This window comes from Diabrotica virgifera, chromosome 10 (genome assembly GCF_917563875.1).
Source record: "Diabrotica virgifera virgifera chromosome 10, PGI_DIABVI_V3a".
Lineage (NCBI taxonomy): Eukaryota > Metazoa > Arthropoda > Insecta > Coleoptera > Chrysomelidae > Diabrotica > Diabrotica virgifera.
Window position 1 is genome coordinate 139,102,693 of NC_065452.1, and position 16,900 is coordinate 139,119,592.

The 16,900-nt window shown below is 31.9% G+C and overlaps 1 protein-coding gene across 2 annotated transcripts in view; it reads left to right on the plus strand.

Moving 5' to 3' along the window:
* Positions 1-9,220: 9,220 nt before the first annotated feature.
* The window catches only part of LOC126893269 (HEAT repeat-containing protein 5B), a 66,568-nt gene continuing 58,888 nt past the window's right edge, over positions 9,221-16,900 (plus strand). For both annotated transcript variants that reach the window (XM_050663283.1, XM_050663284.1), the window contains exons 1-4: positions 9,221-9,769; positions 14,085-14,296; positions 14,364-14,797; positions 14,867-15,033. In XM_050663283.1, coding sequence (XP_050519240.1) covers positions 9,644-9,769; positions 14,085-14,296; positions 14,364-14,797; positions 14,867-15,033 — 939 coding nt within the window. In that variant the 5' untranslated portion in view covers positions 9,221-9,643. The remainder of the gene's footprint in view (positions 9,770-14,084; positions 14,297-14,363; positions 14,798-14,866; positions 15,034-16,900) is intronic.

Below are 16,900 nucleotides of genomic sequence, written 5' to 3' on the forward strand. Positions count from 1 at the left end.
TTTAATTGCCTACTTGTCTTATTTGTAAAATTCATATTAGAGTTTTCAAAAAACGTATACAAGGTGAAATTTTTTCTAAGACCCAAACAAACTAATTTTTTAAATCCGGGCCTGATTTTTTTCTAGTTTGAATAAATCAGTTGATTGGGTGATAACATAAATTAAATATTTATTCAAAAAAAATTCATTTTTGTAACAAAAGTTATTTTTTTTTAAATCTATGGTTCACTTTACCAAACTTTTAATTATTCATAGTCAAATTTGATTTTTTTTTATAAAAAATTAAGTAGTCGTGTGGGGAAAAAAATAAATATGCCATTTTAATTGCCTATTTGTCTAATTTCTAAAAATAATATTAGAGTTTTCAAAAAGTGTATACAGGGTGAAATTTTTTATAAGACCAAAACGAACTTATTTTTTAAATCCGGGCCTGATTTTTTTCTTGTTTGAATAAATCAGTTGATTGGTGCTAACATAAGTTAAATATTTGTTCAAAAAAAAATTAATTTTGGTAATAAAAGTTAATTTTGGTAAATCTATGGTTCACTTTACAAAACTTTTAATTCATAATCAAATTTGATTTTTTTTATAAAAAATTAAGCAATCGTGTGCGGAAAAAAATAGATATGTTATTTTAATTGCCTATTTGTCTAATTTGTAACATTCATATTAGAGTTTTCGAAAAGCTTATACAGGGTGAAATTTTTTCTAAGACCCAAACGAACTAATTTTTTTAAAGCCGGACCTGATTTTTTTCTAGTTTGAATAAATCAGTTGATTAGGTGGCAATAGTGTAACGATTGACCAAAATAAGAGACACATCGATCTGACCGTTCAAAAATTATGACGAATACAAATTTCTGTCAAAATGCGAAACTCGCCCTGTATATTATTAAACAATGGGAGCAGACACTTTTTAATGGTCATTTGTTATTCCCCATAGGGGCCTCTATACGAGGTAGGAGTATGTACAGTTCCTCATGACTCACCCTGTATATGATTACTAAAATATAAATTTTTCTTGTTCTTTTATTCATTTCTAGAATAGAAAAGCGACTTAAAGATTTTGCCCCTTCCTAAATTTTTTTCTGGCGGCGGCCCTGGCTGTAGTGCCGTAGAAGAAGAAGAACAGGATGGGAGGACGGAGTTTTTGCACACTGTTGTGGGTTGTAGAATATGATAATATTGCATCTTTTTGTGCCTACCGTTCCTGTTCTCTTGATTTTTGTTTTTTTTTTTCGTTTTTCAATGCCACGTAAATGTTTGTAACTCACGAAAATAACGAAACTATTACTTATTACTTAGTTAAGAAAAATAAGTGTTCAAAGAAATTTAATAAAACGACTAGGTACTAATTAATGAATAGATTAGTAATGATTAATGAATAGATTAGTTAAACTAACTTAAAAAGAACAGGACTGAAAACAAATCTTGGCAATACTTTATCTTTGCAAAAAACGGCATCAAACATCAAACTATATATTAAATTTAAAAGTGCATTTTGAATAAATATTATGACAAATACGCGACTATACCTCTTGTAAATCGTACCTCTTGTTAATCCTTCGGAGGGGTGTTTAAATTTTGCTTATTTTTAAAATGCCGACAAGGCAATCTACCAACTCTTATTTCAGTTTTATGGTAAGGATGGTTTATGGTTTATAAATATAACCAAATTTGTTATCATTTTCTGTTCGTAAAATTAAATAATTTTGAAAATTTAATTTGTTTTTTCAATAAAAATATCCTTTTGGTGATCTTTTCGGGCCCCATTAAAATGCGGGCCCGAGGCAGGGGCCTCATATGGGCCTAGTGGTAAATAGGCCCTGATAAAGGGAATTGATATTAGTATGATCCATGATAAAAACTTACGGGGAAATGTATTTGATGCAGAGTTCAACCCCACATCTAAAATTGTTTCTAAAGATAATCCATAAGAGAATTTTTATTAAAATGTACCTCTCTGTTACGTTGTTCTAAGATATGCAATAGGCTAATGGGCAACTGCGAGACTTGCAAGACTCTTGCTGCAAGACCAAAACCAAGACCAAGACCGGGAGCGCAATACCAAGACCAAGACCAAGACCAGGTGTACTGTCTAAGTCTCGTCTTGGTCTTGCATTTGGGCAACACTAATCCTGGCTTAAGAACTTACGGGAATGGTTCGAATGCAGTAGTGCAGAGCTATTTAGAGCGGCAGTCAACAGGGTCCGCATTGCCATGATGATTTCCAACCTTTGATAGAAGATGGAACTTAAAGAAGAAGAAAAAGTCAAAGATGATGACGATGAAGAAAAATTTCAAGTTAGAAACAGGTGAATAGCCGAAGGAGACCTATGTTCAATTATGCACGATGGCTGCAAAGATGAACTATGGCTACTAGAAGAAAAATATTAGCGACCATAGTCGTGCAATCGAAAGAAGCTGATATAGTATTAGAGCAGGGGTGGGCAAACTTTTTTTAATAAGGGCCACAAAAGGTTTTTGGTCTATTACCAAGGGCCGCAATGTTTTCGAATTTTGAACTTTGGGGGGGGGGGGATGTTAAGCAATTTTTTTAATTTGTTTGAAACTATGGTAGAATTATTTCATTTTTAAATTAAATAAACATATTCAGTACAATTCAAAGAATATCCAAAAAAAAAATGTTTCAAGACCAACTATTGAAAAATAAGCCAACGGTGGCAAATTTTTACCGACACCTAAACAAAATGAATTTTTCAGTAGACATCCAGAACTCGTTATTGGATCATATGAAACAAAAAATTCAAAAATATTTTATTAGCTTATGAGTTTCTCGAGACAACACTGTAGAGTTTTTTTTTAGTTTTGACGATTTTTGCGTTTTTGATATCTCTCAGAAGTGAAAATAGTGAAAATCTACAATTTGTTATTGTTACCTCACGAAATGTCTAAACAAAATATATGAAAAATTTCAGGTGGATCTGTCAAGTAGTCTTTGAGTTACAATGTCCACCGCCTATAAAAAGCAGTTGAGCAGTTTTGAGAAAAACACGTTTAGTTTTGACAACTTTTATTTTCAATTTCTTCTGTCTGTCAAATCGTAAAGTGATGCACACCGGAATATGTCTTTAAATCGCAGAGTAATTTACAAAAGAAAATGGAACAGCTGTTGAACGTTTCTCACTACGCTCAACAAGCTGCTGCAAAGCGAGTCGAAGGTAGGGATATTAAACATGCTGCATTTCTGGTAGTTTTCCTACGGTCAAACTGAAATTTTCAGAGAATATTTTTGAAATTATGTATTTTCATACAAAATAATAAAAAAATCGAAAATTTCAAAATTTTCAAACCATATCCCTACCCCCTATACCACATTCGCACTTATTTAAGCACGGTATTTGCCGCAAATATACAGGGTGTTTCATTGAGAAACGGGAATACTTAAATTGTGAATAGAGGTCACTAAGGCGGTTCTAGATATACTACATTTATTTCTTCAATGATTTTTATAACTGAGTTACAGGGTGTTTTATCGGTTTTGCTCATGTCTTTCTGGAAGCATAACTTTAGAACCACCTTGTATATTTTTTGATATTTGACATAGATATCTCACATTTAAAATCCAAACCACCCAACTTCTAATCCCAAGAATAATTCAGATCCGGACTAAACAAAATTATTGGGAAATAATTGGACTAATTCTTTTTTTTTTATATGATCAATGAATAGTTTGAATTTCATTACAAAAGTTTCATTTTGCGATCAACACTTATAAATTTAGCAAAGTAGCAGTGTTTAATTTCTAAATAATTTCCTCCCCTAATTCACAGCATCTTTTAAGAACCTCTTCTAAACTTAATTATCGAATATGATTGTGGATTGTGGTATAAGACAGCAGTATTTTCTGTCTCTAACTCTTCCAAAAGCTTTGAATTCACGATGATTAATCCTATTGAACTAATACAGTTACCTAACAATATTAGTTATAATTGAAATGACGTTGTCCACTTGCAAAACATTTTTGCACAATATCTGATGATGGATTATGCAGTGAAGAATAATAAATCATGTTGTGGAAACTGTTGAACGTAATCTTTAAGTTTTCTCAACGTTGCAATATTTGCTCCTCTTAAATTTGGTGCTCCGTCGCAGTTGGTACTCTTACTAGGTGGTTACGGGTTAATTCAAAATTTTAGTTCCTGACTACTTCGAAAATATCATTTTCATTTGTTGAAATTTCATGGATTTCATTGAGGGAGCCGATAAATCGCTGTGCCAAAAACCCAAATCATTGCCCGCGTTATGTTGAAAATTTGCGGAAAAATCACCCGCTGCGAAAATGATAATATTAATAGCTGCATTATCTATCTATATTTAATTATCAATATTAGCAATAATTAGAAAAAATCTTGAAATGAAAATAATTCACTTTTTCTCCTCGGGCCGCCAAAAAATGTCTAAAAGGCCGCATGCGGCCCGCGGGCCGCACTTTGCCCACCCCTGTATTATGCTGGCCACTCACTTACGGATATCGAAGAGGCCATGGCATGCAGGCCAGGACTGAAGGCCGTTATTTGAGTAGTTAAGTTAATGAACTGCAGTTGAGACGCCACACACATGCAGTTTTGTGATCGAGCGTGCCAACGCCTTTACGAAAACTGCGTGTATGTGGTGATTTAGTCTTCAATTAACCGCCTGTTAGTCGCTCGGCCTCTTCGATATCCGTAAGTGAGTGGCCAGCATTAGAGAGTAGTTATGCAGTTCCGTTTTCAAGCGCTTGAAAACGGAATTGTGCTTGCGAATCAGTCAGAAATCACTCAGAAACCAGTCATGGACTCTCCACGAACAAAGCTAATATTAATTATTTTTACTCAAATGAGAATAATATTCTCAAATATAACGTACAATACAACTTAGAATACTAGTAAAAAATACAAGATCTAAATTCAGAAGTTTTTTTATAAAAAATTATGTAATACACATTTGTCACGGTATTTTAAATAAAATCGATGTTTTTTAAATATTATTTTATTTATTTCATAAAGTACTTACCCAATTTCATCAATTTTTCACATTTTGAATAATGCAGCCTGGATGTGTATGTGGAAACGTCCTAGAAAGAATGAAAGAAACAAAAAAGAAGAAAAATTACAAACTAAAAGACGGCAAAAGTTTGGAAAATAAAATGGCTAGGACATTAGAAAGAATGAATTTAGAAAGGTTGCGGCCGGTATACACGAAGCCAGTAAGAAAGCAAGTAAAGTGGGCAGATTACTTGCCCACTTTACTTGCTTTCTTACTATTCATGTATATACCAGCCTTTACCAAACAAATTAAGACAAATATAGTTGGAAAGTAAAAAGAAGTAGGACGTCCTACAAAAAATACTTTGATAAAGTGCAGAAAGACTAAAAACAGAAAGACTTGTCAAGTCTATGGAGACTTGCAGAAAGTACCAAAACCATGGCAACTGGCGGGGCGCCTTAATATTACTATACTTATGGTAAAACGTGCATATTAATACCGAGAAGAACTCACTAGTGTGTAAAGAGAACATTGATAGAGAAGGCAAATTAATATCAACTACCCGTATTTCTTCCCTTCGTAGACTATGAAAAGGCGTTTGATAGTATCGAGGTGTGGGCCATAGAACAAGCTTTTAATAATTATTGTAGCATAGATTCGAGATATAGGCAACTAATACATAATTTATATGAGAATGCAACTATGATAGCACAACTAGACGAAAATACAAGTATCAAAAGAAATGAAAGAGACCAAGCAACACAACTGAAAAAAAGAAACTAGAATCATTCAAATTTGTTTTGTTACTAGTTGTGCAAAATAAAATCCTTGAAACCCTCAACATATAGAATATATATTCTCGAAAACACTGCAATTAAGATCTTTGGACCTTTTAACAGCTTACAGTTTATTTGAAGAGAACCTCTTAAAACTAACTAAAATGAGAGGACAATTTGAAACTTTCTTTGAAGAGTCTTCAAATATATGTCAACGTTGGGGAATACCGGTAGGGTTCGCTCCAAACATATTGCAGAAGACGAAAAAACATTTGCGAAGATGACAGACTTCAAAATCCCAAGTCGTACTTTAGAGTAACCTTGTTTTACTCAATGATCGACACAATGTCATTACGAGTATGCCATCAGCTAGACACTGGCTTTCAAGGTATGAAAGCGGTGTTTAGATACGTACCGAATTGTTCAACCTGATTTTATTGCAAACGAAAAAAACCTTCATAACGATGCAATCGACTTCGTAAAACGTTTTCCAGATTATTCCAGATGCAGTTTATCCCCCTTCCGCTGGGGGGTAAACCCCGAGACGCCACGGTTGGGGCCCCCCAACATCGTACTTACGGCCCTGATCTTATCGGTGACGAGACGAAGTTTTATTACCATGCTATTTCAGAAAATCAACCCTATAAATTTGAAATATCCACATATAGAATTAAAACGTGATGGGAGCGACGTACCGCCTCTCAAAATTTACCGCTGGGGGCTAATAGTCCCATAGCCCCAACCCCCTTAACCCGGCACTGGCCGGACCCTTGCTTGCGCAGTAGACTAGAATAATCCTAAGAAGACTAGGAGAAAAATGGGAGATATTTAATATCATTGACATATTAAGCGTAGACAAGGCATCTATCTATCTATCTATCTATCTATCTATCTAATCAGCCCTAAACATCCATCCTTGGATATAGGCCTCCTCTTCCTTCTTCCATGCCTCTCTATCTTGGGCAATTTGCATCCATTTTGACCCAGTGTGTTTCTTCAGGTCATCTGACCATCGCATCTGTGGCCTTCCCCTTTTTCGTTTGTGGTTCCATGGTCTCCAATGTATTACCATCTTAGTCCATCTTTCATCCTTCTGCCGTAGGGTGTGTCCGGCGGACTTCCATTTAAGCTTTGCTACTTGGGTAGAGACGTCTTTCACTTTTGTTTTGTTACGGATCCATTCGTTTCTTTTCCTGTCTGATAATTTAATGTTCAGCATTTGTCTTTCCATGGCCCTTTCTGTCTTTGCTATTTTTTCCATATTCTCTTTTGTAAACGTCCATGTCTGAGAGCCATATATTAAAACAGGGAGTATACATTGATTGAAGACTTTTGTTTTTAGGCACCTTTCCCAAATTCCGTAAACTGACAAAAGCCTACCTGTCTGAAAGACCATATTATTCAGTAGAAGATTATTTTAGTCAATAACTAAGAAATTACAGTACCCTTTGCACAAGTAGTATTTTTATTATTTTTTTATCTATATTTGGGTGTCATATACAGCAGCTTAACTTTTTAACTTTTAAACCTTTTTTATTAATTATTAGGTAGACTATGGATTTGCAATTTATTTAAATTTTTGCAATTGATTATTTCTGTTTTAACTTCGATTTATTTATTTATTTTATTTAACTTATTGACGATTTATGTAATTTTAGTAAATTGGATTGTTACTGTTTTGTTTTTTTTTACTATTTATAAGCTTTGTCGATAAACTTGTAAAATTTTTCATGGCAATAAAGCATATTTCTATTCTATTCTATTCTATTCTATTAAGAAAATGTTCTTCAATTTCAACACTTTGTGAACAAGAACCTAAATCGACAAAATGTACAACAATAGTCATCTGTTCCACCCCAGCAATATCAGACATACAATCTAAAATTATGCTATTATACTTTGCTGCTTCCAAAAAGTTTAAAATTTTATTTTTGATTTGGTCATGGAGGAGCTGAATAATTTCGTTTTGAATACGTTTTCCCAAGTAGTGATGCTGCTTGTTACTCCCATTAGTTATTCTCCTAATGTGCTCTTGTAACACAGAATCAAAACTTTTAAGGAGCTCAAAAAGCTTAAAAAATTACCATTGTTTTGATGAAAATGTTTATCAGAATCGCTCCTCATTGGATGACACTGATGTGCTAAGAACTGTATTATTGATATAAGTCGTTGTATTACATTTTTCCAATGACCAGTTTCTGAATTTAGAACTTTTTGTGTTTCTTCATCTATGATTTTGTCCGATTCTAATCTAATTGCTAGTTCTACCCACTGTCGCTGTGACTGTAGAGGAGCTGGAGACTTAGCGTGGCTGGACAAAGCTTCAGCCATATGTTTCTAATTATTATATCCATTTTCAGTAAAGTTAATTTTAAGTGAATTTAGTTTAGTTCTGATCCTACTATTCTTATGCGATGTAGAAGAAGGCGGTATTGTCGATTTTCTGTCGAATTGCAATTCCGAACCTTGCAATTGTTATTGTTTCACTTACTTAATGCTCGATTTTACAGTTGAATTTTTGCCGCTCTTGTTCATAATATTGATTTTTTATAATATTAAAAACATAAGTTATTATTTCTTCAATTTCAAAAATTGGCTGTCCTCTAAAATTTGTCGCCCCTGAATTTACCGCCCTGGGCAGCCGCCCAGTTCGCCCACCCCTGGGGCCGGGCCTGATCTCACTAATAAACTCAACTATACTGTTTTCGAGATAAACGCATTTTAAATCTGCGATACAACATAATTTTTGCATAATATCATTGTATAGCTAGACCCGAAAAATAAACGCATGAAACCATAATTATTGTGCCAGTTCTCATATTTATGTCATTGCATCGCAAATTCCATTTGAAGAAATTTGCGATACATTTTTGTAAATTTTGATGATTTTAAGTTATTTTTCGGGTGTAACTACAATGATATTACTTATGCAAAAAATTATGTTGTCTCTCAGATTTAAAATGCGTTATCTCGATAACGGTTGAGTTTAGCGAGATGAATGTATAGCCTTTTTTACAGATGGCGTAGCTACTTTTGCTATAACTACTCAACTACTACCTACATACAATTTGTATTATTTTATCAAAAAAACAAGCATTTACTCTGCAAATTGTATATTTTGCTTATTTGCTTTGCATTTTCATATGAAAATACCGCGGTATTTATCTTGTACTTTTTTTGAACTAGGTGCAATACTTAGGTAATATTATTATTAATAAAAAAAATTATATTAAAATACAATGTTAAAAACTTTAATAATAGCAATATTAAAAACTTTAATAGTATTAATTGAATCAGTAGAAACGATTATATTTAAATTTGGTAAATTATAACTCCGCACGACCACGCAACTTGAAACACAAGTACGCAAATACGGTTGCGTGAAGCGTGGCTCGAAGCCGCGCAATTTACGAGACTCGCTCGGTCTGTAGATCCTTGTCGAAGTCAGAAGTCAGAACAGAACTGTCAGAAGTGATGTGACTGTGAATGTTATTGTGAATTGTGACTCAAACAGACTCAAAGCCAAATGATACAATGTGATTAAAATTAAAAGGGTTTCGAGTTTTAAAGCAGATCAATTTAGAATAATAATTTTAATTTCTTATAAAGTAACGCGGGCAAGTATTCAGCTCATATTTTAAAGACCTACACATTTTGTTTAATATCAACCAATACAAAAACTTTAATTAGAAATTTATATTTCCTTAAATAACATGTATTAATGTGGCACATTCTTGCTAATTCGTAATTTCGTTAATATATAATGACTAGATTCAACTGGAATACATAGGTATATACACCTTATTGAGGTCACATAACCAAAAAAAAGCTGGTCTCATTGGACAGCAAACATTCTAAATTTGCAGCACTTCAGAAATATGGAATTGTCTCATAGTTTAACTTTAAACGAAGAAGCCCTAGCACAAATTAGCGAGGCAAGAAGACCTGTTTTTATATTTGAATGGCTTAGATTTTTAGATAAAGTTCTTACTGCTGCTCAAAAAGTAAGTAATCATTTATAGATACTTAATATATTTGATAAATGTAAAGCTGTATGCCACTTTTTGTAGATTCTACATTATAAATGACTTAACATCCTAAGCATTTCGTTTTGTATCATTGCCTTAATTACAGTAACATAATATATAGACTGTTTACTTTTAAATTAGATATATCGCACCCTCAGTGCAAGACTGCAATAAGTCAAAATAAGTAAGTTTCGAGATAAAGACGATTTTGTTTATTTTCGTGCTAATATCGGTGAAATAAGACACAAGTTTTAAGAAAAATTAACATTTAATTATGATTTTGCATGCTTTTCAGCCTATATTACATTAAACAAAAATAGAAATTTAAATAAAATAATATTAATGCAAAAAAAATTAGGAATTTCAAAGTTACAACACTTTTGCACGGAAAAAATTGTTAATCACTACACATTTAGTATTAGAATTTCAAAGTTACAACAGTTTTGCACGGAGAAAATTGTAAAAAGTGTAGACACATTTAATTTTACAGTAAAACCTGTGTTACCGGCCACCTGCCAACATCAGACACCTGTACTAACAGCCAGTTTAAAAATTCCCACAAACCAATTATGTATATCTAGACTACAAAAACTGGCAATACCGGCCATCTTTTTATATCGGCCAGTAGTTCTTTCATTTTTAGTGGCCGTTACTGACAGGTTTTCCCGTAGTTGTTGTCCTCTTCTCGTACATCATCTTGTGCCAAAATATTTTTATAAAAACTATGGTGGGCTTCTGGTATCATACCCGAATGGCATAAGTATACCAAATCTTTCTTTTTGGCCATTTGAATTTTTGGCTGTTCTTTGGCAAGTTTTCTGAGAATAGATATTTTTGACCTGTCAGTATTGTCAATACACAAGTTTTAAGATAACTGTTTTTCCTTTCATGAGAAAAAATACTTTTTGGTCGTAAATAATTAGTCTTAATTTATGTGTTTTTAATCCAATCTAACAAATAAATGGTCAAACGACATCGCACACATCTTATGGAAAATATAATGTCACACAAAGGACATAAAATTTACATGAATAGTTTGGTCTCGTAAATCTTTTTTTATTGTCTCGGCCGTTAATGGATTACGTAAAATTAAACACCACAGATATAGATATTATAATAACAAATATCTTACTTTTTTCGTGCCTTTCATTGCTTGTTATCGAAGCCATTGCAATGTTCTGTGCAAAACTGTTGTAACTCTGTTACATTAGAGTTACAACAGTTTTGCACGCAACTTATATTCAAAAACGCAAAAAAGATAAACTGTTGTTGTTGTAATATTTAGCTGGTTAAGCATTTGAAAGTTACTAAAGTTTTACAGGGGACAGATATGCATGTTTACAATCGAATTCCATGATTACTTCATTTTCGTAAAATTTTGAGTTACTGCAGTCTTGCACTGAGGGTGCAATATGAGTACACAATATTACAATATACATGTAAACACTTCTTCCCCGCTTCCCCCAACATAAGATTCATTCAGTCATTCTTGTCATTCTACAGTGGCAATACAACTCATTTTCATAAGCAATATTGTCGACTTTCACCACTTCACTAGGGTAGGTATATTTAATCGAACAATATAGAAGATAGCTGCAAATCTAATGAAATTTAGTGCATGTTCTTAGAATAAATCAGGAAAGAGCATGTGATATATTATTTATGAATTATTTTATTAACGGAAAACATAAAATAGGTAAAATAACGAGAAAGATTTTTAATGTTAACAATTTTAACTAACAGTAATAAAACAGTATTTAGGTACATTCATTCCAAAATACTAAAGAAATGGTCATACAATTGATATCTGCTTAATAGTTGTGGCAGCCTGGCAACCACAAATTCAACATTCTGACTCTATTGCCAAATCTATCTACTAATCTATCAGGGCAATTGCCAAAAAAAAAAATATAATAATTAACTGCAATTAATTTCAAAACAAACAACAAATATTTGTTCGTTCATGTTTTATATAAATTAAAATTTAGCAGAATCCATAAAATAACAATAAAAATGTACTTTTTAAAGCTTTCTCTGTAGATTTGAAGCATACAACATATACATTATAAGGACATGGCAACACTGTTAAACTCAAATATTTCGTTCTGTGGAAATCATTTATAGCTATCTTCTCAGACCATCAAACTAAGTCCAACGTTTATTATAACAACCCTGATAAGACACAATTTCTGAAAAAGCTTGATTAAAACCTGAGTACCCTTTTTTAAATATGAGGGGTATAGTAAAGTGTTCAATCTCCATATTTCACAAAAATTGAGATAGATGTCACATTATGAGTTTCTAGCCCTGAATCGAAACAATAGAAAATCTCTTTTCAAAATAGTCATTATCCAATGAATTTTGAAGGCAGAAAATTAGACTTAAATTCAAAACGTACAATCTCCAATGACATTTAATTGTTCCTATGAAAGAGGTTATACGTTTTTCTTGATTATTGAAAATTTAGGAAACATGGAGATTGTACACTTTGAAACAATACCCCTCATATCCTCTTATTATTGTCTTGTCACTCATTACGTATTATTATGGGTTATTCATTATCATCATTGCCTCTACAACCCCTGGTGAGTCTTGGCCTGTTCTAGAATCAGCTTTCATTCTTTCCTATCCTTCGCTTTGGTTTTCCAGTTTCATACTCTTAACACTCGTAAGTTGTCTTCTACCTGGCCCTTAAATCATGCTCTAGGCCTGCCTCTTTTCGTCACTCTATCTGGTCTTTGGTTATAAATGTGTTTTGATGAATCCATTTTATTCATTCTCCCTAAGTGACCCAGCCACCCCAGCTTGTTTATTTTGATGGACATTGGTTATTTATAGTGATTTCGAAAATTCTATACCTTAAAGACTGTTCAGATTATAACAATATCTGATAAATAATAATCTGAAAATAATTCATAAAATACACGTAAAAATTTACCCTTTTGAACTCCATTTCTAGTTGGCAGTGAAATAAAAAAATAGTAAATACTTTTCCTTTGAGGGTTACTTTGATATCATGCAATTATTTCCAGAACACCATGAACAGGTGTAACATTCGTAAAATGTTTTATAATGTTATGTTTCCAAATTAGAGAAACAGTTATATTTCGCAACTAGTCATTTTCTGGTACTTAGTACCATAGCTAAAATTTCCTATGTTCAGTGTTAGCTTTTTATATGTTAATCCATTTTTTATCTTCTTAACCCTCTTCTTGGCAATGTAACAAATTTGTAACATTTTCATTTTAGGTCCTAGGTGAGTTCTAGGTAATTTGAGGTATATTTTGTTAGTCATATTTTGTACTAATAATATGAAACTATCCCTAAATGGCAATTGTTGGCTTATATTTTTATTATTACTGATTTCTGATCATTTCTAATTGATCCCATCTGTCATCTGTTGGATATATGAGCCATTGCCGATAGTAAGGGCGAACTCAACATTGGATCAAAAAATTTTTTTTGATGATACCATTTTAAATTAAATTTCCTACCTCATAGAACTGTCGAATTGTTGAGTTCCACCTTGTGTCGTCTTCAAAACTTCATTTTTTCTGAGTTCGCCATTACTACCTGCATTTTTAAACCCAAATTTCTCGAAACTTGCTTTTGTTGAGTTCGCCCTTACTAACCGCAAGGGCTCATATTTGATAAATTTTTGAGAAGATCCTCGACTGCTTTTATTAACTTTTAATGTTTTGTAAGAAATAGTGTGTCTTTTTATTTTGGTGATGGTTTTATATTGTGCAATTATCCTATAAATAGAAAGTGTACATTTTAGTTGTTTTTTGTTTCTTGAATTATAAAAAATCATCGCATATTTAGAAATGTAAAAAATTTGTAATAAATTCAAATTTGGTACTTAGCAATAAATTAAAGGTAAAATTTCTATTTCATGAATTTCTAAATGAATCTAGAAGGGCATTAATAGAAAGAAAACACACTTTTCACATTTTTATTTTGGTTTGCCAAGAAAAGGGTTAAGGTTAAAGTCATAATTTAGTTTTTTGTTCATACTTTATTACCAAAGTCGTCCAAAGTAGTAGACAATCATCAACATGTCCTTTACATGATAATATTAACAAATAATTTAGGAATAATATAATTTCAAGAACTGATCCTTGAGAAACTACACAAGTAAAATCCAGATTTTCACTTGCTAATGCCTAAGTTGTGTTTTTAGTTGGGCTAGGAAATTCCCTATACATATAAAAAATACTTATATAACTTTTGTTTATAACCGACTGTTGTGTCTTGCATGATAACAATAATTTCTGTATTTTTTTGTTAGAGTGATATAAAAGGATGCCAGAAACAATTGGTGCAGCAGTTGATGAATCATATACAAGAATCACCAGGCCCTCCAACAAGGAAACTAATTGCAAGATGTCTCGCAACCTTATTTTCAGTTGGGGATACCTTTTTATTATTTGATACTGTAAACAAATGTAATGATATTCTCAAAAATAAGGATGATTCTCCTAGCTTCTTGCCTTCAAAATTGTAAGTACCTATCATTATTTGTATAGTTTCTTATTTATATCCAATTAATCTAAATTTCCTTTTTCAGAGCTGCAATTTGCTGTGTAGGTACCATGTATCAAAAATTAGGAAGAATGATGGGGAGATCATACGAAGAAACAGTTCAAATTTTGATAAGATCTTTACGAAATGCTGAATCACAAACAAGAATTGAAATCATGCTAACTTTGGAGAAAGTTTGTGCCGGAATGGGAATTGCTATAAGTAATGTTCACAAAGATATTTATAAAGCAGCTAGACATTGTCTTATAGACAGGGTGATGGCTGTAAGATGTGCTGCTAGTAGATGTCTTCTGGAAATGCTAAACCATGCTCCATTTTTATATACAACTGAATTGGAAAGTCTAGCCACTTTATGCTTTAGAGCTTTTGATGGTTCAAATTATATAGTAAGATGCACTGTTGCAAAACTATTAGGAGCATTGATTGCTATGACCCAAAAACAAACAAAGACAGGCAAAGGTAATATTTTGCAATCACAATCAATCTTTTGTATTCACATTAATTTATTCAATAATTTATTATTATTAGGTCAGCAGCAACCTCAAAAAGGACTCAAACTGGTATCTTTAGATGAAGCTTTAGGAGTTTTTATGTCTGGATTTCTTAGAGGTGGAGTAGGATTTCTCAAAGGAACTGGAGAAATTATCAAAGGTAGTTCTGGAGTTAACAGAGAAGTCCGAGTTGGAGTAACTCATGTAAGTTATTGTTAATATAATAAATATATACAGAGAGGAGCAAAATTATGGAATAAATTCATTTTCTCTAAAATGGACGATTTTGAAGATTAGTTTCGAAACAGGTCGATTTTCAACGAAAACTTTTCGTTTATAAATTCGCAAAGTCTGTGTGTTATTGCGTCGCCGCTCCTGCAATACTTAGAGCAGATTTATCGATGGATTCTTATGTAGTTTTGTCTTCTGAATCCGAATCTGAAAACGGCATTTCGATATCTCTAACCATCTTCGAGATAATCGACCTCAAAGTCTAAAATGTGATGTCACAATTCTTTTATTTTCCGCCGACACACTAAACGTTAGCTGAAATCGTTTATAGTAAGTAGGCTAGTTTTTTTAATCTGAATTTGTTAAGCAAAGCATAGGTTATTTACATTTGAGTTTGACATTTTGTGAATGTCAAACTAAATTTTAAATTAAGTATTAATAAAATATCAATGACATTTGATAGTGAATTTAATTATTATATAAAATAAATAAGATGTTCAAAAATACAATTTGAGTATATTTTGAAAGCAATAATTTATTAACTTTAAAAAGGTTTATACGAGTATACGGCCTCCCCTTTAATGGGACTACCTAATGATAAATGGACTGTTCCATTTGTTATGAAATGAAAATTGCTATTATAGTCGGTTCGCTAAACTCAGACACAACTGGCTAGTGATTTTAGTAGGTTTGTTTTTTGCCAATTTTGCCGAAATTGGCAAAATTACTAATTATTTAGTAATTATTAACTATTTGGTAATTATTTTTTTGTCGAATTGGCAAAATTACTGACTAAAATCGCTTACATTATTTTTCTCAAATTATGGATACCAACAACATTTTCATTTATAACTCTTTTATTTTTAATTTGACGAAGAAAAGTTATTCTTCATAAAAAGCTCTTCATGGTCTAAGATTTATGATGCAACCATCATATATCAAATTTTATTAATTTTATACGAGGTAAATAAAAAATATGAATTTCGATCAAGAGTAAAGTACCTTTATAATTTACAACATTTAAATTAGAATGATATAATTGCACATTAAAACATAATTTTTAATTCTGAACAACTTTTCATAATAGCAAATTTTCCATATTATGAATTAAAATACGTAAATAAACAAAGTTTTCGTTATGATAATGGATATTTCAGCTTGTTATTTTTAAATTATAATTTTTTGGCATATATTTCATAGTAGTGACATCATCAATCTGGGCGTGATGACGTAATCAATGATTTTTTTAAATAGGAATAGGGGTCGTGTGGTAGCTCATTAGAAAGGTTGTTCAAATCTCTATTCGGCCATATAAACATTAACATTGGGATTTATACAGGGTGGCCAAAAAAATCATTTTTGAATTAAATTAATTGATGCAAAAAGAAGAACGTATGTAATTTATTTAATTCAAAATACATTTTACTGTTGTCAGAAAATAGAAAAAAAAATGTTTATTTAGTAAATAAACATTGCTTTTCGCTTAAATTAAATGTTCAATCTGCCAAGAGGCAGGTGGGAGGCTGTTTTACATTTAATTTAAGCGAGAAGAAATGTTTATTTGTGAAATAAGCATCCTATTTTGAGTTAAACAAATTACATACATTCTTCTTTTTGCGTCAGTTAATGTAATTAAAAAATTATTTTTTTAGCCACCCTGTATAAATAATGATGTTAATGTTCATATTACTGAATAAAAAATTGAACAAACTTTCAAATAAGCTACCACACGACCCCTATTCCCATTAAAAAAAATCATTGATTACGTCATCACGCTCAAATGGATGACGTCACTAGTATGAAATATATGCCAAAATATTATAATTTAAAAATAAAAATC